General features: G+C 42.3%; 1 protein-coding gene across 1 annotated transcript in view; it reads left to right on the forward strand.

The window, feature by feature from the left end:
• The window catches only part of snx29 (sorting nexin 29), a 94,988-nt gene extending 69,641 nt beyond the window's left edge, over nucleotides 1-25,347 (forward strand). Inside the window, exons 19-21 of the mRNA XM_058061693.1 lie at nucleotides 6,169-6,309; nucleotides 19,566-19,705; nucleotides 24,025-25,347. Coding sequence (XP_057917676.1) covers nucleotides 6,169-6,309; nucleotides 19,566-19,705; nucleotides 24,025-24,148 — 405 coding nt within the window. The 3' untranslated portion in view covers nucleotides 24,149-25,347. The remainder of the gene's footprint in view (nucleotides 1-6,168; nucleotides 6,310-19,565; nucleotides 19,706-24,024) is intronic.
• Nucleotides 25,348-26,254: the final 907 nt, after the last annotated feature.

Here is a 26,254-nt window from a genome sequence, read left to right on the forward strand (position 1 = left end):
TTGGGTCAATCTCTCCAAGATCTCCAATAGGACACAGAGCGGTGAGGTTGGTATCACGTCGCTGTTCCTTAGCGATAATGAAGTTGACAATACTACTAAAAATTATCACTACGGATCCCAAATGTTATGTCGACAAAAGTGTCTGACCGTGTTTGTAATAATGACAAGAACATTGTGGAACGGTACTTGAGTTACGGGTTGTTGACATAAGTGGGACCAAAATGGGTTCTCCACCGCTCCAATCACGAATGAACACTGGCACATCTTCAGCCATACCACTTCACTATTTCCGTCCAAAATAACACATCGCTTGAAAACTAAACCCAAAAAAAAAAAAAAAATCAGCTTCTGATTGATGTTCTTTTCACCCCGCAATTATCAGACCAAAGCACACAGGTGATGATAACTCTGACACTCCTGCACAAAGCAAATGACTTCTTGTGTTTGGTGACGGCATGCAAATGAGGCTTGCTCCAACTCCTCTCATTATAGCCTCCACTGTTGGGACTGTGTAGGAGGGAGACGACCCTGGCCGCTATCATTTGCACATTATGAGTTCAGGATGTGAGCAAAGAATGCATGGCCGCTAATGATAGAGAAAATCCATCTCACCATCTTTGTCATCCATCCACCAACCCTCGCTTGTCATTCCAAATAAATGTTGAGAGAAGCGTGGCTGTTGAAGGAGGGGAAAAAAAAAAAAAAACGCCAAGAGGGAAAATGGAGTTGGAGCTCCACCATAATACTGTGCAAGCTGGTTAGAGGGAGGGAACACAGATGGGGGGATGATGGGAGTGAGAGAAAGAGTAAGAACCATAGGCATGGGGAGAAGCGGTGTTTAGATCAGCTTTCCTCTTCTCAGCAGCGCCACACGGTTGGCAGCGAGCTTATTTCAAACCACACGTTTGCTTTGACCCATCTTAGACCCAGGACTCAAAAACCCCATTGACTCAGAACCCCACCCCCTCCAAAAAAAAAAAAAAACCCTAGCTATCACCTCATGAGTGGCTCCATTTTGAAAGCACATGTGGGCATGAGAAGGTGGAAAAAAGCAGTCCTCGCACACACTTGGGGGGGATTTTTTAAAAAGCCCCCTTATGATACTCCCGTGTCTTTTCAGATAGTCGGCTGGCTGTTCAATCACGACAAATACCTCACCTTAACAACAATGACTCCAGTAACCTTGGCCATCCATTAGGCTGTCGAAGAACAAAAGCTCTTTCCAGAGGGAGCCATTAGACGAATATAGCTCTGGGAAGGAAAGTTTCCCATCCACCAGATGGAATGAACTTTCTATTGGGCTCAAGAGCCGGACAGCAGCCGAATTAAAACAAAAATCATCTCGCACACACACAAAGAACTTAGTTTCGGTAGGATTATGGATCATTTTAACCCACGGATGCTCCTGTATTGTTTTGGATTTAGAGCAGGGGTCTCAAACTCAATTTACCTGGGGGCCACTGGAGCTAGGGTCTGGGCAAGGCTGGGCCACATCAACTTTTCCCCCAAAAAGTATGCTGTATGGTATCATGTACCCAGAAAAAATTATTACGTTTGATTAATGTTCATGTTAAAGGTTAAATAACTGTTAATAGTTATCCTCCCTATACATGTGGAAGTGGTAAATTTTTTGCTATTTAAGTTTAAAGGAAATAACTTGAAAGCTACCGTTTAGGTCGCTAGCGCTCTAGTTTGCGAGTTAGCATGTGTCTCAAGACCCTGCAGTTGCGCAATATGTTGTAAATAAAAAAGAGTATAAATGTGACTATAGTCGTGTTTTGTCATGTCTACAGGGCTCTAATAACGCTTTAATTTTAATCTGAAAAAAATAATTTGTCTACCCACCAACTATATGTGGTTTCTTAAGTTTTTATTATTTGCCGTTTTATTATAATTATATTTATTTATTACTGATTGATTGATTTTCTTTATTCTTGATTTGTTTATTTATTTTTCATCTTATTTTGTGTAGAAAAATAAAAAGTAAGATATTTGAGAACAGTGGAATGTTTTATCAGAAATGTTGTGTTTTTTGTTTTTTTTGTGAAGTGCAACTTCTTCTCATCGTCCTATTTTTGCGTCGATCTGCATGTGAGTGATCATGCTTCTGATAATGGAAGACTGGTGACAAGGACGATAACTGTTCTGTTGATGATGGTAATGATGAATGTTTTACAACGATGATGATGATGATAATTACACTCGTCTTGGTCTCGCATCCATCAGTCTTAGATTAAACATCCTGAGGAAGGCATGCAGGCACGCTTGTATTGCTACTTATAGTGCCAAGGCATCGCATCTATTGCCTCATTTACATTGTGTCCTCGGGCACTCAATTTAATGCTCTTATCCAGAGGAAGTCACAAGTGCTGTGTTCAATTCTGCCTTTAAAAGGGTAATGCGCAGTTTTGGTAGAGAGGTATTCATTTTTCAATGTTTTTATTAGACGTTATTGTTATGATCATGCACCAACTGCTGGAGTTGTACAGCTTGAATAGTAGTATCGATTTACTAGCCACTTAAAATTATGCAACACGCAGCTATTGTGTTGTAAACAGCGTGAGTTGAAGATACTAAGATAATTGCGTAAGTAGCTTAATGGTCTGCTGCTGCATGAGTGCTGGTGGCACAGGGGAGCTGTGGTTCTCTGAGGGTAGTTTCAATGTTTCAGTATTGTCGGTTAAGAAGATTTACTGCTAGTGTTTTTTTTTTATAACATTGATGAGTGTAGGGCGGCACGGCGGTCGAGTGGTTAGCGCGCAGACCTCACAGCTAGGAGACCAGCGTTCAATTCCACCCTCGGCTATATCTGTGTGGAGTTTACATGTTCTCCCTGTGCATGCGTGGTTTTTTACGGGTACTTCGGTTTCCTCCCACATTCCAAAAACATGCCAGGTTAATTAGCGACTCCAAATTGTCCACTGGCGCGAAGACAGCTGGGATAGGCTCCAGCACCCCCGCGACCCTCGTGAGGAAAAGCGGTAGAAAATGAATGAATGAATGAATGAATGAATGAATGATGAGTGTAGGGCGGCACGGCGGTCGAGTGGTTAGCGCGCAGACCTCACAGCTAGGAGACCAGCGTTCAATTCCACCCTTGGTTATATCTGTGTGGAGTTTACATGTTCTCCCCGTGCATGCGTGGGTTTTTTTCCGGGTACTCCGGTTTCCTCCCACATTCCAAAAACATGCTAGGTTAATTGGCGACTCCAAATTGTCCATAGGTATGAATGTGAGTGTGTATGGTTGTTTGTCTATATGTGCCCTGTGATTGGCTGGCGACCAGTCCAGGGTGTACCTCGCCTCTGGCCGGAAGACAGCTGGGATAGGTTCCAGCAACCCCCGCGACCCTCGTGAGGAAAAGTGGTAGAAAATGAATGAATGAATGATGAGTGTAGGGCGGCACGGCGGACGAGTGGTTAGCGCGCAGACCTCACAGCTAGGAGACGAAGGTTCAATTCCACCCTCGGAATGGTGGGTTTTCTCCGGGTACTCCGGTTTCCTCCCACATTCCAAAAACATGCTAGGTTAATCGGCTACTCCAAATTGTCCATAGGTATGAATGTGAGTGTGAATGGTTGTTTGTCTATATGTGCCCTGTGATTGGCTGGCGCCCAGTCTCGCCCAAAGACAGCTGGGATAGGCTCCAGCATGAGGAAAAAGCAGTAGAAAATGAATGAATGAATGAATGATGAGTGTACTAACTTATGTGAAATACTGTCTGTGCACCTGGTTTTGAATCCTCCATAAAAGTCCACTCGAGTGCCCACTGTCAGCTCATCAGTCAATCAGCCGTCACTAAAGCCTTCGTCGGTGTGTCGTTAGCAGTTGGAGGTGAGATGGGAATTCGTTCGATTCTCAACTTTTCCTAGTGATAAGAGTGCGGCGATATTTCGGTTTTAGCCTCCAAGACTTGTGATGAGCTCTTGAGCTGAAGTGTAATTTGTCAATCTGCTCTGCTCTCCCTTTTGTCCTTGTTACTGTCTGGGACCCCTAATTGTCTGCCTTTACGTTGCATGTTTAATCTTCTCATCACTCAGCTTCGCCGTCCCTTCTGTCTTTTCTGTCTAATTCAGTCTTTACATCACCCCCCTCCAAGACGCACTTCATCTCAGTCATTTCATCACTGCTTTCCTTAAAATGGCTAATTCTCTGGACTCGTTAGTGACTGATGGAAGACACTGGAGAGGTGCCTTCTCGAGTGAATGAGTTTTTAGTCTGATGTAGTTGACAAGATAAGATGAGACAGCAAAAATAACGTTAAAGGCGAAGATAAAAGTTTGAGTGGTTTTGATGTAGCCTCCAGCCTCGACGCCCGTACCTGGTTCACATATCTGGTCTTACAGAACCTGCTGAGCCTTGAGTGGTAAAAAAGTTAGTGTCTGTCGTATTGATGGCTGTACTTTATGGAAAGAGAAGTACTGCGAGAGAAATTGGTTTTTTTTTTTCTTTCTTTTGGCCTTTGTTGCTGTATTTCATGGTGTTCGATCTGGTCAGTACTTCAACTCCTTGTTTTTTTGGACTGAAATAAGTTCTCATCGCCATTCTTCTGTCCTTGCTGTGTTCTGTTTTAGTTCCAAGTGAACTTCTAATAAAACTTCAAGATTCGCACACAAACACACGCCACCCCCCTTCATGTTGTCAAAATGGTACAATCTTGGTAAAATGGCAACAATTAACCCTGGGCTGGATTATTTTTATTTCCATTAATTCCCATGGGACAAATTGATTGGAAATCTCCAACAGCTTTTTCTCAGGTTGCGGAAATTAGGTACGGCCCAAAGGGCGTGGTAATTAATCAGATTCACTCTTAATCAGGAAAGTCATTGGGCTCGTAGCGCTGAAACAGCCAAACAAATTACACAGTTCAACAATTTAGTCATTCCTTCAGGAAATCACTAGCTTGTCTTATTGCAGCAAAACCAAGGGCATCGGTATCGGAACTTGAGAGTTGGGAATATCATCAAAAAAGCCAATATCGGACATTCATTTGAGGGTCGTAGTGGGTGCTGGAGCCTATCCCAGGTGTCTTTGGACCAGAGGTGGGGTACACACATATATCAGATTTTTTATAACGGATTTCGCCTATTTCGGACAAAATCTCCAGTCCCGTTCCAATGCATTTCCATTAAATTTCCCTCGCATATATCGGATGGCCGCATCGTGGCGCTCCGATTCGGCGAATTGTGACAGGCCGCTATACGACGTCATTTGCAGCGTTGCCTGCGCGTCCAGGTACATTGGAAACATAGTCAAGGAAGTGCCTTTTTATAACGGATAAAATCCGATTTACGCATATACCGGATATAAATCCGATATATGCGTAAAACGGACATTTTCCGGTATACGCATATAACGGATTTTGCTTATATCGGACAAAACCAGTGGGAACAATTGAATCCGATATATCCGAGGTTTACTGTAGCTGTCTCCAAACCTGGTTGTTCCACAGCGGATGCTGCAGAGCCGTCTCCCCGATGCCAGGCGAGAAAACAGTCCATGCTGGGGGTGTGTGGGGTCAGAGTAGATCCGACGGGCTCTTGATTCGCAGTCCGTATGGATGTAGCTCAGCTTCCCATAGCATTAATCCTGGTTGAAGCCAAGTCGTGCACTGCGGTTTTTCTCTTAAAAAGAATGAATTTAATTCATTATTCAGCGTGAATGATAAATGTTTTTTTATTTTTTTTATTTAACAAGTTGGGGACTAATGTCGGTCACGATAGATGCTGTCTCGAACCTTTGCAATTTTTGTCCTATTGAAATTGAATTGAAAAAAAAACATTCAGCTTTTTCTCCCTGTTTTCCTTCTTCATCTTTTCTGTTTTTTCTTTTTTTTTTTCATGTGTGTGTGTGTGTATGGGGGGGTTGATAGGCTCATCTTCTCCCCTCTCTCCGCTCTCTCTCTTTTGTGAGTGTGAATAAAGCAGCTAATGGTGCATGGAAATGGTGGCAGCGCTGTCACATCCAAAGACTCTATCTCTGTATGGCATTATGTTAGTGAAAATACACATTTACCAGGATGACACTAAGCTTCTGCAAGGCCATCTGAGAGCTTAATGACAAGTATATTATCACCTGCAAAAAAAAAATAATAATGTATTTCCCATCAGTTTTATATCAAGGTGGTTTTTATTTGTATTTATTTATCCTATGTTGTCTATTTTGTAGGTTTATATCCGCATCCTGGACAACGAGTGGAACGTGTACAGACGCTACACCGAGTTTAGGGAACTTCACAACCACCTGAGATCCCAGTTTCCACAGGTGGACGCGTTCAACTTCCCACCAAAGAAAGCAATTGGGAACAAGGTGGGTACCCCTTTTCTGGAGCCGGAACGGGTAAGGAACATTTTTGGATGAACTTTTTTCATACTTTTAACACTGTTTGTCTTGAACAGTTTTTATGGTACGAATATGGAATGTAATTTATATCCTCATCAAGTAGTTTTTTTTTCACTTAAATCTTGAATAGTTTTTGTGGTATGAATATGGAATGTAATTTACTATCCTCATCAAGTAGTTTTTTTCACTTAAATATTGAACAGTTTTTATGATACGAATATGGAATGTAATTTATATCCTCATCAAGTAGTTTTTTTCACTTAAATAATGAACAGTTTTTATGGTACAAATATGGAATGTAATGTATATCCTCATCAAGTAGTTTTTTTCACTTAAATATTGAACAGTTTTTATGGTACAAATATGGAATGTAATGTATATCCTCATCAAGTAGTTTTTTCACTTAAATCAGTAGTGTCCAAAGTGCAGCTTTTTATTCCCCTACAGTACATTAATATATTCTGCACATATTATGTAACAGGAAAACTAAAAAGAAAAAAAAAATGTAAAAATCAGTAGTAATCGTAGAAGAATAAAATCTAAATATTATGAGAACATGTCACAATTTGACAAGAATTAGTAATGTTAGAAGAATAAAATCAAAATATTATGAGAAAACGTCACAATTCGACAAGAATTTGTCATCTTAGAAGAATAAAATCAAAATATTATGAGTAAATGTCACAATTTCACAAGAATAATGTGGTATTATGAGGAAAAATATTAGTAGCATAAAGTTAAACCATAACTACTCAAGATAATATGATTTTTTTGCGGGTGCTTTGGGAGTTAAGGGAAAATAGTTTCACCGTGAGTAATAAAATATGTCCCTAAGTTAATGCCATGGAATAATCCATATGTAACATCATGCCAAAGAAGCTCAGGAGCTTTATTACAGCCCAGCGCTTTGCCATTAAAAAGATAGAAAGTTGTGAACATTTCCATGCACCTCAGTGAAACAATGATCTATAGAAGATATAAATCAGCACCGAGCAGGTGATTGTAAACGTGAGGTGTATTTGTAGTTTCTCATTTTTATGGTTTTTTACAGTATGACACATACACACGGTCATCATGGGGCCAGTTCACACGGTTCTTCACCTCCTCCAGCAGAATGGCTATGCTCCCGTTCCGTCTTTTCTCTTCCTTTATGCTGTCCTTCCATGACTCCCTGCAACCTTAATTTGGTTCTGACCTGGATGCTTTGGTTGGATGGGTTTGAGGCCACCATAGCCGAAAGCTGTGGTCAATCTTGCCACCTTCAAAGACGCTGCACTTTCATGGCTGGAAACCAAACTAAATGCTGAGATAAGCATGCGTGTCCGTTGTGTATTGCGTATGTATTTTATTTTTGCTTCCAATACGTGTGTCTGGGTGAAGACGGATTGCAAATGTCTATCCAGGGACCTAGACGGCTACAGTCATTGTGTCCTTGAAAGCCACCCTAAAAGCCATTACACAGGAGGTTTGTGGGAATTATTGGTTTGCAGCGTCTCTTGAAAGTCAGCAATCTTGGTGGAGAAAACGAACTTGCATTTTTTTTTGCTCTCAGGCTACATTTCAAAGCAGAAATGCTACCTGCTTCTGGACAGAATAAGCCAAGTCAGATGGTGAAACCCACCCAAAATGTACCTTCTGTTGACTTCGTTTTGACAAGACGCCTGGGGCGTTGAAGTCCAGAACGCTAACCATGCTAACCACGCTAACACCACGGCAGCTCAAATTTTTCTTATGAAGTCCAGAACGCTAACCATGCTAACCACGCTAACCACGCTAACACCATGGCAGCTCACATTTTTCTTATGAAGTCCAGAACGCTAACCATGCTAACCACGCTAACACCACGGCAGCTCGCATTTTTCTTATGAAGTCCAGAACGCTAACCATGCTAACCACGCTAACACCACGGCAGCGCACATTTTTCTTATGAAGTCCAGAACGCTAACCATGCTAACCACGCTAACACCACGCCAGCTCACATTTTTCCTAGTCAACATAAATAAAATAATTGAAATACGTAAGCCTCTTTCACACACAGATCCAGTCAAATTTCCAGATTGCCAATTTCATTCATTCATTCATTTTCTACCGCTTATCCTCACAAGGGTGCTGGAGCCTATCCCAGCTGTCTTCGGACGAGAGGCGGGGTACACCCTGGACTGGTGGCATAGCCAATCACAGGGCACATATAGACAAACAACCATTCACACTCACATTCATACCTATGGACAATTTGGAGTCGCTAATTAACCTAGCATGTTTTTGGAATGTGGGAGGAAACCGGAGTACCCGGAAAAAACCCACGCATGCACGGGCAGAACATGCAAACTTCACACAGAGATGGCCGAAAGTGGAACTGAACTCTGGTTCTCCTAGCTGTGAGGTCTGCGCGTTAACCACTTGACCCGCCGTGCAGCCCCGTCTGAGAATGATATTTTTCTTTATTTTTCTCAAGATGCTGCTGAGTTCCAAAACACCAGATCGGTTCCTTGTGTCCTACTAGCTGTATGATCTCAAACTTGCTCTTGTATAAAAATTAGCAAATTAAATTCGGTTAAATTCGGTTAAAAAACGGTCAAATCCAAGTTATCACCTTCCCTTGTTTATTTGTAATTTTTACACAAAGGTTTTATATATAAACCTTGCAATTTGTTAATAGTAAGTCTGCCCCCTGCATACATGTAAGCCAGTATCGTTGGCAAAGAAGACAAAGGAACCTGTCCATGCGGAATTAAACGCTCTATTTTCTTCTGTGATATTTCATTTTTGGCATTTATTATTATTTTACCGCGGCGGAAAACAGACATTTCGTAGTAATAGCAGTTTATTGCACGCAGGTACGCTACCTTTCCCTTGCTCATCCAATCACCGTTGGATTTACAGAGAGTCTCATATATTTAACAAAAAATGTAGGTGTTCTGCAAAAGGAACCAGAAAATAGGCCCCTTTTCTAGCCAATGAGCTGCCATACCCTTCCCTTATGTTCTCCCCACCTGTGGCTGTGTTATTCTTCATCCACTATTTCTTTGCACAGACTGTCAATCTGCTGTCTAGTCACGGTAATGCATTCAGTGCTGTGCTCTTCAGTTTTTTTTATTTGCTATGTTTTTTTGTTTTTTTTTTTTGGAAACTAGCCTCCCTCCACTTCCTGCTGCTGTTTTGCATAAGAGTCCATATATTGTATAAACCACCTCTTTTTGTTTGCCTCTGCCTTTGAATTGTATTTTATTTTGATGTAAGACCTTACAAGCCCCCTCGGTCTCTTCCTCTTCCTCTTCTATGTTTCTACAAAAACAAAAACCCCTCCACCTACAGCAATGATTTATCTCACCTCTTCCTCTTCCAGCGTACTACAGAGATTATTTCTTTAACACTTTTCATTGATCAAATTAGATTAGATTAGATTAGATTAGATTAGATTAAACTTTATTGTTATTGCTCATGTCACTTGTACAGGGCAACAAAATGCACGTAGCGTCCAACCAGAAGTGCAATTTTATAAGTACCTTAGTAGTAAGTAAATGTAGAAAAAACAGGCTGTGACTATAATACAGTGAGGATATAAATGACTATAATATGGCTATTGCAGATTATAAACAGTATGCACAGTATGGATGTGACAATATATAACAGTACTATATACAGTATTGCAATGAAGTGACTATGATACAGTGTGGATATATATATGGGGATATAGTAAGTGATTATAGTATGGCTATTGCAGATTATTCATTCATTCATTCATTTTCTACCGCTTTTCCTCACGAGGGTGCTGGAGCCTATCCCAGCTGACTTCGGGCGAGAGGCGGGGTACACCCTGGACTGGTCGCCAGCCAATCACAGGGCACATATAGACAAACAACCATTCACACTCACATTCATACCTATGGACAATGTGTGACAATGACAACCAACATTGGAATGTGGGAGGAAACCGGAGTACCCGGAGGAAACCCACGCATGCACGGGGAGAACATGCAAACTCCACACAGAGATGGCCGTGGGTGGAATTGAACCCTGGTCTATTGCAGATTATATAAATTATAAACAGTATGATCTATGAATGCAACAAGATATAACAGTAATATGTACAATAGTGCAATGAAGTGTTTGGGGGGGCAGAGTTCAGCGGAGGGTGGCGGGGTGTAAGAAGTGGAAGGGGTGGGCAATGGGGGGCAGAGTTCAACAAGGAGACAGCTGTTGGGAAAAAGCTGTTCCTGAACCTGGTGGTTCTTGTCCGTAAGATCCTTGATTAATGGTAAATGAATGGTACAATCCTAATCCAAGATATTGTATTCAATATCAATGTTACCATGCTGAGTTCATGTAAACAAATGTGCCTATTATTAGATTTAATGACACTTCAGCCGCCATCTGAGGATCACTTTAACGATTATTTAACCATGAAATCTACTAATTAGTTTTCAAAGTGAATACACTGTTGTTAAGAGACAAATGTTTATTCATCAGATGGAGTCACTTGCTTTGTTTGACCTCCTTAAGAGTCCCTGATACTTTGGTCCTTGTACTTCAGTACTTAGCTTTACTTCAGTTGACCTTCGGGTGCCATCATTGGGGGAGAAAAAAACACTAAGGCCGGAATCAAGCAATATTAGCATAACTTAGCAATTAAGGACGTCACGTGGTTATGCAAATGAGTCACAAATATAATGTCAGGGAACTGACGCAGGAAGAGCTAAATGTGCAGTATCTGTGGTGTGGACACGCTACGTACACGTCAATGCGGATCAGGCGGCTGCAAAAACAGGCATCGTCGCTAACTCGATTACATGCCGAGGATCCTCGCTATTTCATCACGTCTGTTGACAGACACACACTTCCTGTGATGAGTGACAGCATGGAGAGACGCAGCTGAACTTGTCAAAGAGCATCTTCCATGCATCAAGTCACACAGAATGCCATGGAAACCAACGTGTGGTACACCTGCAACCACGGCATGCATGCATACACACACACACACACACACACACACATTTTACAGCTTATCTACGCTAACACTCGACTAGCTTCCCGGGTGTGTTGCACGCTGCTGCCCTGTGATCCGCCTCTTTCTCTTAATCTCCTGCCTTGTGCAGTGTCAGGAATCATCAAGAACTTATTGGGGAATGTGAATCACAAAGTGGGCGGCACGGCGGTCTAGTGGTTAGACCTCACAGCGAGGAGACCAGGGTTCAATTCCACCCTCGGCTATCTCTGTGTGGAATTTGCATGTTCTCCCCGTGCATGCGTGGGTTTTTTTCCGGGTACTCCGGTTTCCTCCCACATTCCAAAAACATGCTAGGTTAATTGGCAACTCCAAATTGTCCATAGGTATGAATGTGAGTGTGAATGGTTGTTTGTCTATATGTGCCCTGTGATTGGCTGGCCACCAGTCCAGGGTGTACCCTGCCTCTTCGCCCGAAGACAGCTGGGATAGGCTCTGGCACCCCCGGGACCCTCGTGAGGACAAGTGGTAGAAAATGAATGAATTAATGAATTATATCAGGCTGCACGGTGATCGGGTGGTTAGCGTGCAGACCTCACAACTAGGAGACAGACCCGCGTTCAATCCCACCCTCAGCCATCTCTGTGTGGAGTTTGTATGTTCTTCATGCATGCGTGGGTTTTCTCCGGGTACTCTGGTTTCCTCCCACATTCCAAAAACATGCTAGGTTAATTAGCCACTCCAAATTGTCCATAGGTATGAATGTGAGTGTGAATGGTTGTTTGTCTATATGTGCCCTGTGATTGGCTGGCCACCAGTCCAGGGTGTACCCCGCCTGGGATAGGCTCCAGCACCCGCTGCGAGGAGGGGTTAATTAGCCACTCCAAATTGTCCATAGGTATGAATGTGAGTGTGAATGGTTGTTTGTCTATATGTGCCCTGTGATTGGCTGGCCACCAGTCTAGGGTGTACCCCGTCTCTCGTCCGAAGACAGCTGGGATAGGCTCCAGCACCCCTGCGACCCTTGTGAGGAAAAAGCGGTAGAAAATGAATGAATGACATTTTTTTTTGGTAGAAACAAACTTTTTTTCTGATGAAAAATGAGAATCCAATCTTTCTTATGGTATCATATGTCATATTGGACTCAGATTGGATCTGAAGCCAAAAGTGCTAATCGGGACATCTGTACTACCAATGCAGTAACACACAAATCATTTAGTCTGCATTAATTTGAATGATCAAATTATGGACAAAAGACATTCTGATACTTTAAAGTGAGTCTGAATAATTGAAGTGTTTAAGCGAAGGACACTCAAGAGGGGCAAAGTGGGAAGCAGGTTACAGAAAGAAAGCCTGGAGTCATTCAGTATGTTTTATAAGAGACCTTAGGTATACAATACACATCAATGCTATGAGAATAAGACGGGCATATTTTACTGATATTTGACTGTGCAATCATGCCTGTAGTTACTAAACTATAGAACATCACCTAATGTTGCACAAGTGATCATGAAACTAAAGCTTTTGAGCATACGAGATAGCATCTGACCTGACCTGATCATATTCCGACCTCAAAGCTTCTTGCTAGGCTGTTAGTATTTGGGCTTCAGTATCTCGTTTCTTATTAATCTTGGTGAAATTGCAGTAACATCGATCCTATCAAATATCACATGCTTGGTTCTGACCACAAAGGACAAAAAGAACATTACTTTAATGGATTTCAAAAATCGGTTGTATGCTGGAGCCTATCCCAGCTGTCTTCGGGGCGAGAGGCGGGGTACACCCTGGACTGGTGGCCAGCCAATCACAGGGCACATATAGACAAACAACCATTCACACTCACATTCATACCTATGGACAATTTGGAGTGGCTAATTAACCTAGCATGTTTTTGGAATGTGGGAGGAAGAAAACGGAGTACCCGGAGAAAACCCACGCATGCACGGGGAGAAAAAAAAAAGTCATATTACATGAAAATAAGCATTTTTAAATGAATATAACACCATGAGCCATTTCTGTGTGTGTTAAAATTACGTTAAAAACGTTAAAATTTCCCTTCATAGCTCGTCATGTTGTTCTTTGGACCACAAGATAGTTTTAGTTAGAACCTCTGATGTTGCAAACAAGTCGTGTACTCCTTTTTACCTCAGTTGTTTCATTGAAGAATCAGCCAATCATTCCTCACAGTCAAGTATTATACGCCCTCCCCTAATTGCTTTCTCTTTGTAGTTTTAAAACAAGAAATATTTCATTCGGGAGGATGTTTCTTATGCTGTCATTTACAGGAAGCACGTAGAAGTGACCATTCAACTCCTCGTGATTCAATGTGGAAATCTTGACAAAAATGACTAATTCTTTCAGAATAATGGAGCTGATTTCTTTGTCTTTTAAGGAAGGTCACCACTGGAGTGAGACTGTTTTAGCGTGCGATCACTTGAATTCAAGTACCATTATTATGTAAGAGACCCTAAAAATGAATATCCACTTTCACAACCATCATTTGCCCTCAGCAGTCGCCTCCTTTGTGCATCCAAATGGCCGCCCTTATTAATTAATCACAAACTACAAAGTGAATTATTAACCAGTCCTAGTATGTTGTCTTCATATATTATGTAATATTCATGTTTTACGCGTTTTTTTTTCTCCAAATTATGACAAGTAGGCATTGTGAAGGTCTTGTATATTATGAGCATTCTTGAATTGCTTGTGATGTTTTATGCATGGGTCAGACCCGCGCTTTGGCGAGTGTTTACATGCAGCATGGAGAGAACAGCCTGTTCAGCCCTGCTGCCCACTCTCATTCCACCGTAGCGTCCAAATCTCCGCTCATGTTCATATTCCTGTTTGAAGAGATGACCAGTGCAGCATCTCTTAATTTCTTTCATTTTATAAGACATAAGACGTGTCACCATCACATGACATACTTTAAAGCAGGGGTCTCAAACATGCGGCCCGTGGCCAAATGTGGCCCGCAGGACACTAGTTTGAGGCCCTCGCCTTGATATGAAAGTTTAATGTTAGTGCGGCCCGCGCAAGTTTGATATGGATGCTGTATGGTATCATGTACCCAGAAAAAATTATTACGTTTGATTAATGTTCATGTTAAAGGTTAAATAACTGTTAATAGTTATCCTCCCTATCCGTGTGGAAGTGGTAAGTTTTTGGTTATTTAAGTTTAAAGGAAATAACTTGAAGGCTACCGTTTAGGTCGCTAGCGCTCTAGTTTGCGAGTTAGCATGTGTCACAAGACCCTGCAGTTGCGCAATATGTTGTAAATAAAAAGAGTATAAATGTGACTATAGTCGTGTTTTGTCATGTCTACAGGGCTCTAATAATGCTTTGTTCATTTTAATCTGAAAAAAATAATTTGTCTACCCACCAACTATATGTGGTTAATTAAGTTTTTATTATTTGTGGTTTTATTATTATTATTATTATATTTATTTATGACTGATTGATTGATATTCTTTATTCTTGATTTGTTTATTTATTTTTCATCTTATTTTGTGCAGAAACTTTTTTTAGTTATTTGAGAACAGTGGAATTTTTTATCAGAGCTTTTATTATAGAAAATCGGAACCAAAATAAATGCTTTTTTTTTTTTTTTGAAATCCTGATGCGGCCCAGCCTTGCCCAGACCGTAGCTCCAGTGGCCCCCAGGTAAATTGAGTTTGAGACCCCTGCTTTAAAGCAAATTGAGCTTTTTTTTTTTTCCATAGACTCATAAAATTCAGACTTGATCAAAGTTTGTTGATTTTCTGCACTATGTATACTTCTTGCCTTGTTGCCGGGCAACATTTACTTCTTCAGACACACTATCAGGAGTGTTTTTCTCCCCTCTGCCAGAGCCGAATGGTGTAAAGCTGCCAGAAAATCCACTGAGCATATGTGACTTCTCTACCATTGACAGCGCCCCTCTCCTGCTTATCTGTCCTTTCTCTGAAGTGACATCTAGCAGGCTGTGTTTGTGTGTGCTCGTACATGTGTGACTGTGCTTTATAGCCTGCTACAGGGCCATTCCAAGACCCCTCTTGGAACATGCACTCTTGATAAGGTTTTTTTTTTTTTTTAACTCACTGGACCCTTGAGGTCCTGTGAGAAACAGCAGGGTGTCATGATCATGATAATATTTGTTTCATTATCATCAATCACTGCATCACAGCACAATAGAAATACTGAACCTCCAGTCAAGTCGGCCGGTTCCGTGAGATCTCTTGTCATGTCATCTCTTGTTCAACGGTGAACAGAGTGAGACCTCTGGTCATCCGTACAGTCACTTTGTCTCTAATTGGGGCCACGAGCATATACACACACACACACAGAGTGGAACAGTCAAAAAAGTCAAAAGAAATGCTGCTCTTTAATGCAGCCAGCATTTCCAGAAATGCTGCTGATTGCTGACTGTATGAATTGCCTGTGAGAAAATACATGTCACGTAACAAAGGAAATACTGCATTATTAGCCTTTGTCCTGACACTCAATATTTACTGTGACATTTGATCGGTAAAGTAAATAAAGTCAAAAGAAATGCCGCTCTTTAATGCAGTCAGCATTTCCAGAAATGCTGCTAATTGCTGACTGTATGAATTGCCTGTGAGAAAATACATGGCACATAATAAAGGAAATACTGCATTATTAGCCTTTGTCCTGACACTCAATATTTACTGTGACATTTGATCGATAAAGTAAATAAAGTCAAAAGAAATGCTGCTGATTGTACGAATTGCCTGTGAGAAAATACATGTCACATAATGAAGGAAATACTGCATTATTAGCCTTATTCCTGACAGTCAACATTTACTGTAACATTTGATCGATAAAGTAAATAAAGTCAAAAGAAATGCCGCTCTTTAATACAGTCAGCATTTCCATAAAATGCTGCTGATTGCTGACTGTATGAATTGCTATAATAAAGGAAATACTGCATTATTAAGATAGTACATATTATTTTATATAATTATGGCTCGGAAATGTTGACCGTATTGTTTAGCATCAAGTTGTGGGACAAAACATACCTGCATTATTTTATGATTGTTTAATAAATACATTTGTCCTGTCATATTTTCAAATTGATGTTATGCATCTAGAAAAGTCACAAGTAAATGTGCAAGCGACGGATATTTTTCCGTTATGTCAACGTGAGTCAGTCAATCTATAGAATGTCGATTTAAAGGGGTTCGACTATATTCACGTAATACGTTAGTACCGAGAATGCCATGAACGCTTAGCATGAAGGCGTCTTCCCTCATACATCTGTTGACTTAATGTGGATGATGACTGGTGTTGAAGTCCTTGCTGACAGAATTATGCCTGAAGATGTTTTTTTTAAGCTCAACTCACCTTCATCTTTAATATGTGCTGGCACGTAATATGATGGACTGATTTGGGCTCTGTCATACGAGGATGGGAGGAACCGAGGGATGAGCAATGTTTACATACTTGTGCTGTGATGTAAGCAGACAGATGGAGACCGGAAAGCCGTACCTGCTTCAGTACGCCACATTGATTTGTGTGCCCTGCTTTCTCCGCTAACAAGAAACAGCACCTGGTTTCTTCTGGTCTCCTTCTCCGCGGATGTGAAGAATGTGTCACATTGTCCATTAGGGTTATTACTCCTGTGACATCCATGAAAGCGGTCGGGGTGTTCCATCATGTGTTGATGTAGCATGAAACCCAGCCTGACGTGCGCGGCCTAATCTGACACATCAGATTTACACCACTCCTTTTCCTCTCTCTTCTCCCAGCAATATGTACTCTTTACTTGGGGTGGCAGTCAACAGTCTTGTCTACTTCTGTTGTAGGCTCCATCTGACCGGCGCAATAAATGCACATCTACTTCCTCTTGGGTTTACTTTGCAAGATATTGAACCCCCGATTTCTACTGATATGTATGTATTTCCAGAACGGCACGGCGGTCGAGTGGTTAGCGCGTAGACCTCACAGCTAGGAGACCAGGGTTCAATTCCACCCTCGGCCGTCTCTGTGTGGAGTTTGCATGTTCTCCCGTGCATGCGTGGGTTTTCTCCAGGTACTCCGGTTTCCTCCCACATTCCAAAAACATGCTAGGTTAATTGGCCACTCCAAATTGTCAAAACAAGCAATGTTGTTAGTTGGGAGCTCGTTTTTGTCCCACGAGGAGTGCATATGAATGGCAGTATCATTATCTACAGTTCATAGAAGACCTGAACAAAAGTACAATGATGGCTATAGGCCAATTGCCAAACAGAGGCACTGGGTTTTTAAAACAAGCAATGTTGTTAGTTGGGAGCTCGTTTTTGTCCCACGAGGAGTGCATATGAATGACAGTATCATTATCTACAGTTCATAGAAGACCTGAACAAAAGTACAATGATGGCTATAGGCCAATTGCTTGTCCTCATTAGGGTCACGGGGGTGTGCTGGAGCCTATCCCAGCTGACTTCGGGCGAGAGGTGAGGCACACCCTGGACCGGGTTTAATAATGTTTAATTCATGTTCTAATTCATGATTTCATTAATTAATGTTGGGCGGCACGGCGGACGAGTGGTTAGCGCGTAGGCCTCACAGATGGGAGACCAGGGTTCAATTCCACCCTCGACCATCTCTGTGTGGAGTTTGCATGTTCTCCCCGTGAATGCGTGTGTTTTCTCCGGGTACTCCGGGTTTTTCTCCCACATTCCAAAAACATGCTAGGTTAATTGACGACTCCAAATTGTCCATAGGTATGAATGTGAGTGTGAATGGTTGTTTGTCTATATGTGCCCTGTGATTGGCTGGCAACCAGTCCAGGGTGTACCCCGCCTCTCGCCTGAAGTCAGCTGGTATAGCTGTCTCTCGTGAGGAAAAAGCGGTAGAAAATGAATGAATAATTAATGTTTTACTCAATTAATTTACTCAATTCACGAGTTTGTGTTTAGTTTTATTTTTACAATTTGCCAATAAAAAAAAATGTAAAAGGCCAGACTGGCCACCTCCACTCTAAACCAGACTTCATCTCAACGCTTTGTCCATAAATACCTGAAAGTATAATGAAGTCTCATGGTCCTCTTGCTTTTCCATTTATTCATGTTACACAGCGTTAGCGTCACAAATGGTTCTTTGAAGAGTGTCTTTTGAGGCGACTCAATGACGTGTCCTTGGGATTTGGAATTTAGATCAAAAGAAAAGCAGCGCTTTACATTCAGGAAAATGTTGGCCCCTCACAAGGGATGTTTGTCCCAGTAAAACAGAGCTTTGCCCAAGCTTTGTTCTGATCCTTGCTGGACTACAATTAGCCATGCTACCATGGGCCATGTGGCTCCATGCCTCGGCCTCCAGTGGTTCTCTCCGCAAAGAAGATCCGGGTGAACAAATGTCTGTGCTTGTTGCCTTCAACACCAACAAGCAAATGGCAAAATAACCTTAAATGATTTATTTATTGTTTTTATTGAATGTAGGTCAGCACTGCAGACAAACGTGGACTTCTCTTGTACACAGAAGATGTCTGCTCAATACCATAAAGTACTACTATATTGATGGGAACTGACAAGTACTACAAACTCGGAGTAGAAGCGCTGCTCCTCCCCATTTAGGGGAACCAGATGAGGTGGCTCGGGAATCTGATTATGATGCCTCGCGGACACCTCCCTGAGGAGGACACATTAGAGCAGTGGTCTCAAACACGCGGCCCGCGGGCCAAATGTGGCCCGCAGGACACTAGTTTGAGGCCCCCGCCTTGATATGAAAGTTTAATGTATGGTATCATGTACCCAGAAAAAAATTATTACGTTTGATTAATGTTCATGTTAAAGGTTAAATAACTGTTAATGGTTATCCTCCCTGTCCGTGTGGAAGTGGTAAGTATTTGGCTATTTAAGTTTAAAGGAAATAACTTGAAGGCTACCGTTTAGGTCGCTAGCTCTCTAGTTTGCGAGTTAGCATGTGTCTCAAGACCCTGCAGTGATATTTTTCTGTTTTTAATAAATGCGTTTTTTTGTTTTTTTTTTTGAAAACCTGATGCGGCCCAGCCTTGCCCAGACCCCAGCTCCAGTTGCCCCCTGATAAATTGAGTTTGAGACCCCGGCATTAGAGACAATATGGCTGTGTCGAAATCCGGCGTCTGCAGGCTACTAGTCTGCCAACTTGTGACCGTTTTTTGGGCTGAAACCTGCTCTCTTCTATTGTGGAGTTGCATCATCACCTCAACAGAATATATGAATACATATTTGTGAGCGAGAAGTTGGGTTGAAAGAAACTTAAATATGTCTTTGGGAGCGAATGAGCTCAATTTCATCTCAACTGCCATTGTGTGTCCTTACAGGATGCCAAGTTCGTGGAGGAGAGGAGGAAGCAGCTGCAGGGTTACCTTCGTACGGTCATGAACAAACTCATCCAAACCTTGCCAGAGTTCACGGCCTGCCCCACCAAGGAGACGCTGCTGTCACTGCTGCCTTTCTGTCTGTAAGTGGAACCCACTTATGTTATATCAACATGATCGTTTTTAGTCTTCCATATTTCCAAACACATCGTTCAAAATAGTAAATACATTTGAATGATTTGTCATAACAGCTTTCGTGATCTACATGATTATGGCATACAAAGCCGGATGTTATATTTAATATCTATTTAAACTTGACAACTTTGTCATCGTCACACAAGCCACAAATCAGCAAGCGTGTGTGTGTACGATGCCTCGGTGACCCACCTACCCACGAGCAGCATCTCAAAATGACATGTTCCAGTCATTTCCTGTCAGCTTTCACAACATTTTGCACTTACTGCAATCAGTCAGCAGGAATGACCTGCCATGCCGTCTGACTGGATTGTCAGCGTCTCCTATGCGGACATCACAAGGCACAGCCCCCTTGATGGTGATGCAGACTTCTCATTCAGCATCCTTTTTTTTGGAAACAAGAATTTAGTAGGATTTAGGACACGGAGTGAATCTGAACCCTTGTTCACAGAAAGAGTGTTTATTTGTGAAATATATACATTGGCATTGCAGTAAAAGAAGCATCATGTGTTGGGTCCTTTGGCGGGTGGTGGATTTGGCACCAGGGGGACTTGACCAGCCAGTATTGAATATGAGCAGTATGAACTCATTCATTCATTTTCAACGCTTTCCCTCACGAGGGATTACTTTATTATTATTATTATTACAGTATAAACAGTGTTACTTTGGTAAACCTAAAACAACTCAAAAAACATATTTCGAATTTTGGATTTTTTCCCTTTTTCTTTGTGCAGTACTTAAAAATCCTTGCCAATCATTCATTCTTGTCATCACGAGGGTCGCGGAGGGTGCAGGAGCCTATCCCAGCTGTCTTCTGGCGAGACGGTACACCCTGGACTGGTGGCCAGCCAATCACAGGGCACATATAGACAAACAACCATTCACATTCACATTCATACCTATGGACAATTTGGAGTGGCTAATTAACTTAGCATGTTTTTGGAATGTGGGAGGAAACCGGAGTACCCAGAAAAAACCTCCACATGGCCGAGGGTGGAATTGAACCCTCTTCTACAATTTGGAGTAGCCAATTAACCTAGCATGTTTTTGGAATGTGGGAGGAAACCGGAGTACCCGGAAAAAACCTCCACATGGCCGAAGGTGGAATTGAACCCTGTTCTCCGAGGGTGGAATTGAACCCTATTCTCCTAGCTGTGACGTCTGTGCGCTCGACCGCCGTCCAACCCGCATTATGAACTGCTATGTTAATTCAAATCAATATTAACTAACTAGCTAATTAACCTAGCATGTTTTTGGAATGTGGGAGGAAACCGGAGTACCCGGAGAAAACCCACGCATGCACCGGGAAGAACATGCAAACTCCACACAGTGGAATTGAACCTTGGTCTCCTAGCTGTCAGGGGTCTGCGCGCTAACCACTCGACCGCCGTGCTGCCCAGTTTCTGTTTCAAACGACGTAAAATTAAACCCGAATTAAATCTATTAAGTATTAATTAAATCATCCAAATACTGAACACCAGTTCACTTCTTTTTACACTTGCAATCAAACGGCCTTTGCTTTGACTAATTGATGTCCATCAGGCAGAAGGTAGTTTCATTCATTCCAGTTTTCGGCGCTCGTTTACTTTCACTTTCACTTTCTTACTTTCTGTCATCCTGCACAAAAAGTGCACACAAATGAGAAATAAATATATTTCTTATTATTATTGATCATAAGCCTGCTTTGTAAAGTCTGCACACAGGTTGAAAGGCAGCATTTGTGTGGCGGCGTCATGCTGCACCACCTGGAATGTCCCCCATTGATACAAGGTCATGGACTCTACAGAGGTCAAATCTATTCTGACTCTTATTTCTCTGCTTGTAAATCCTGTGTGTTTTTTTTTTCCCTCGCTTGGATTTGCTTCCACTTAGTATGCCGCTCTAACCTGGACATGTTTATGCTTTATTCAGAACACAAAACACACACACACGCTCTGTCTTGCTTCCCGCCTTTATTGACCTGCTGCCTTTAGGGAAAACAAAGTGTTGTGGACCTTTGTTTCGCTGTCAAGAGCAGTTTGGGGCAGTTTGACTACAGAATGAGGATGTAACCTTTTATTGTTCCAGATGAGGTGTGTGTGTGTGTGTGTGAGAGAGAGAGAGAGAGAGAGAGGGAAGAGTGGATGTGGCATGTTCTATTGGCTACATCACCACCTCACAATCAATTAGATGGAGATCTATATACAGTATGTGTGTACCTGTTGGCTTCCATTATGCTCCCCTTGCAGTCAAATGAACATTCCAACAAGGCCTGGCAAGGCATGTTATCCTGCACGGAGCAAATTTGCCTCTAAATGCAACGGCAAGCACAGTGTGATAGAGATATAACCCTTGTTCTAAAAGTACAAACAGCGAGTCATTTTACTATATAAGCCGGGGAGCTCTGTCGCTGAAGAAGATGCGAGCGTCTTATGAAGCAAATTGATTACTTTTTTGAGCGCATATGATTTGGAGAAGCCAAACTCCATACTTGATGACCTGGAAGTACATTCCTCATCACAAAAATCCGACCACAACTGGACTGAGGGGACCACGTTAAGTCGCACTTCCAATAGGGATATGATAATAATCACTCATGCTGGAGCCTATCCCAGCTGTCTTCGGGTGAGAGGCGGGGTACACCCTGGACTGGTGGCCAGACTGGTGGGGGGGTTGCTGGAGCCTATCCCAGCTGTCTTTGGGGGTTGCTGGAGCCTATCCCAGCTGTCTTTGGGGTTTGCTGGAGCCTATCCCAGCTGTCTTTGGGGTCTGCTGGAGCCTATCCCAGCTGTCTTGGGGGGTTTGCTGTAGCCTATTCCAGCTGTCTTGGGGGGGTTGCTGGAGCCTATCCCAGCTGTCTTCGGGGCGAGAGGCGGGGTACACCCTGGACTGGTGGCCAGCCAATCACAGGGCACATATAGACAAACAACCATTCACACTCACATTCATACCTATGGACAATTTGGAGTGGCTAATTAACCTAGCATGTTTTTGGAATGTGGGAGGAAACCGGAGTACCCGGAGAAAACCCACGCATGCAGAGGGAGAACATGCAAACTCCACACAGTGGAATCGAACCCTGGTCTCCTAGCTGTCAGGGGTCTGCGCGCTAACCACTCGACCGCCATGCCGCCCAGTTTCTGTTTCAAACAACAAAAAATTAAACCCGAATTAAATGAACAAATACTTAAAGGAATTGTTTTTGCATTCAAATACTGAGCACCGGTTCACTTCTTTTTACACTTGCAATCAAACGGCCTTTGCTTTGACTAATTGATGTCCATCAGGCAGAAGGTAGTTTCTGCCTGATTTAAACCCACGCATGCACGGGGAGAACATGCAAACTCCACACAGAGATGGCCGAGGGTGGAATTGAACTCGGGTCTCATAGCTGTGAGGTCTGCGCGCTCACCACTCGACCGCCGTGCAGCCCCTGTGATAATAATAATAATACATTTTATTTGTATAGCGCTTCTCAGAGTACTCAAAGACGCTTTACAGTACAGAGTTGAGTAAAAACAGAGTAAAACGATGCATTCAAATACAATATCCATACATGATACGTGATACAACGTCATAGTCAAAAATCCTAATTACCACTTTAAAGTCACTTTGAGGAAATTCACTTATCACGGTTGAGTCTGGAAGCAGTGAATAGTGATAAACGAGGGATGACCGTATAACTGGATCTGCACCAAATTGCCTTCACAAAGTTTTGTGGAAATGAGTTGTGGAGTTTTTAGTCAAATGAAAAAAAAAAAAAAAAAACGATATCTGAGTTTTGCAGTTGAGAGGAATAAAAAAAAAAAAAAAAAGTTGTACGTTCCTACGGCGTGACATTTACAGAAGCGGACTTTGTCAAAGCAGTACTTGAACTGCTGTGAAAAGATTCACCGTCTCATCACAAGCAGGAGGTGAAGGGTGACTACGTCTGCGCTTGAACGCAGCCAGCCACGCATTCACTTTCTAGCTTTTGATAGCCGCCCGTTTTTTTTTCACCAGTGCCTCTCATTCATCTTCTCAGTCATCTGCTGGATCAGGGTTCGCCTGTTAAGTCCCAACAGCGAAGGGACCCAGATGAGTTACTAAAGAGGAGGTTCATCAATCCATCAAGGATTACACGGATCCATAGAATATCTTTATTGTCATTGTTATGATAATGGAAGTTATTTTTCATGCTCTTTTGACTGAAGTCAAGATAGAAAATGCTGCATTTGAGCCAGCAGCTTCAGCATCAGTTGTTTGCTTGAACACATTTAAAGCTCCGTTTTCTCTCTCATTTGTTTAGGGACACTCCTCAGAATGAGGGCGGAGCCAAGACGCCCCGGTCCAAAACGTCATCCCGCTTTCCAAGACTGGGTCGCAGCTCCCACCATGGAGCAAGACCTGAACCGCAGAGCGGTGACGTTTAACTCTCATGTTCCTTTTTTGGGTTGTTTTGTTTTTGTTTTCATGATGAAGGTGAGGTTGAGGTCACCTGACTTTGAGGGCATCTTGTGGAACTTTCTGGACAAGATAGGAGAGTAACGATTTCTGATGCCTGATTGGAGGATAGATGGCACAGCACGGACTTCCTGGCCTGCTACTTTTCAGATGCTGGTTTTAATTTGACTACGTTTTTGGAGTGTGTGCCTACAAAGTCCATTATAGCTGCGATACGGATAGACGGGGAGGGATTCTGTAAGCATTATGGTGCCATTTCATACCAGCTAAGACTGGCTAATGTATCCTGGTTCTATTTCCTTTATGTCTAAATAATAATATCCTCCCAAAAACCACTTCCTACTAAAAGCTGAGGGACGAGGACCACTCAGATGCATCAGAGACCCTTAGTCTGGGTTGTTTTACGTCTCGCCGCATCTTGTCATGACAAATTCCATATTTAAGATTTGTTTTACTTGCGTTTCTTAGCAGGATTGAATGCAAATGAATGTTCATAACGAAGACTAAACACTTGAAATGAAGCGGCGCCGTTCGTTACGAGCGCACGGAGAGCCCAGCTGAGCCACAAGTGTGTGTAAAACAGAAGCTCATGCATATGTAGAGCTGGCCCCAAGAGGATCCCCAAACTGTGGATTAACGAGGACCCATCGCGTTCCAAGGGGATATTCTGGGAAACTCCAGCCAAAGTGTTACTTAAGGTGAAACACTTCTGCCATGTCTGACAAGTATAGAAGACATTTTTTGTACACGGTGTTCCTCTTTCAATTAGCTGCTCAATAAAATTGGAAAGAAAATATCTTCGTTCTTTTTCACCATTTTGTCGTTAATTGATTTAATGAATGCATTATTCAGATGTACTGCAGTATTGGGAAACTTTCAAAAGGTTTTACTCACTCTAAACTCGCGTTGGTACCGTTCTGTATATTTCTGAGGTATACTGTTGAGTGTTAAGTTGCTGTGTGATGAGTTTAGTGTTAGTAAGATGAGTTGGTCTGTTATATATACAGCTTGTGATTGGCTCCTGCAAAGTAAGAGCTACCGCTTCCTCGCCGACTCCTGAGCAGCATTGAAATAATTAGTAGTAGTTCTGAAGTAAAGAAATTAGAAAGGTGGACATAGTCTGTATGGATACTGTCATGTCCATCTTGGCAGCATCGGAGGCTTTAGGTCAGGGGTCTCAAACTCAATTTACCTGGGGGCCACTGGAGCTAGGGTCTGGGCAAGGCTGGGCCGCATCAGGTTTTCCAAAAAAAAAACAAACGACTATAGTCACATTTATACTTTTTTTATTTACAACATATTGTGCAACTCCAGGGTCTTGAGACACATGCTAACTCGCAAACTAGAGAGCTAGCGACCTAAACGGTAGCCTTCAAGTTATTTCCTTTAAACTTAAATAGCCAAAAACTTACCACTTCCACACGGATAGGGAGGATAACTATTAACAGTTATTTAACCTTTACCATGAACATTAATCAAACATAATAATTTTTTCTGGGTACATGATACCATACAGCATCCATATCAAACTTGCGCGGGCCGCACTAACATTAAACTTTCATATCAAGGCGGGGGCCTCAAACTAGTGTCCTGCGGGCCACATTTGGCCCACGGGCCGCATGTTTGAGACCCCTGCTTTAGGTGAATCTGGTTGTGTCTCTCAGCATTATTCATCCCTCCCATCCCAGCTATCCTGATTTTATGTTTAGGTTTTTTTTGTTGTTGTATTTTTGTTCTCTTAGGGGAGTTCGGAAGTACAAAATGCTCAGCACCCAATGACCAGAAAATTGCTTACAAGCAGGATGTGGCTGGAAGCCCGACACTTAAAAACAACTGACTGACTTGTAAGCTCCGCGGCACTGACATGTGCAGGAAATGGATTTAGTGGAACGTTGAAATAAAATGTTAGCCGTCGTGTGCAAACATCTTAATCAACTGTCTTAATAGATTTGTTGTGCTACTAAAAGCAAAACATGGTGCATTTTCACCTTTTGTTCATGCCTTTTTATTCTTTTATCCTTAGATGGGTCCAAATTGACACACTGTCAAGGACTCATTCCTATTTGTTGACAAAC

Source organism: Doryrhamphus excisus, chromosome 22 (assembly GCF_030265055.1).
Source record: "Doryrhamphus excisus isolate RoL2022-K1 chromosome 22, RoL_Dexc_1.0, whole genome shotgun sequence".
Lineage (NCBI taxonomy): Eukaryota > Metazoa > Chordata > Actinopteri > Syngnathiformes > Syngnathidae > Doryrhamphus > Doryrhamphus excisus.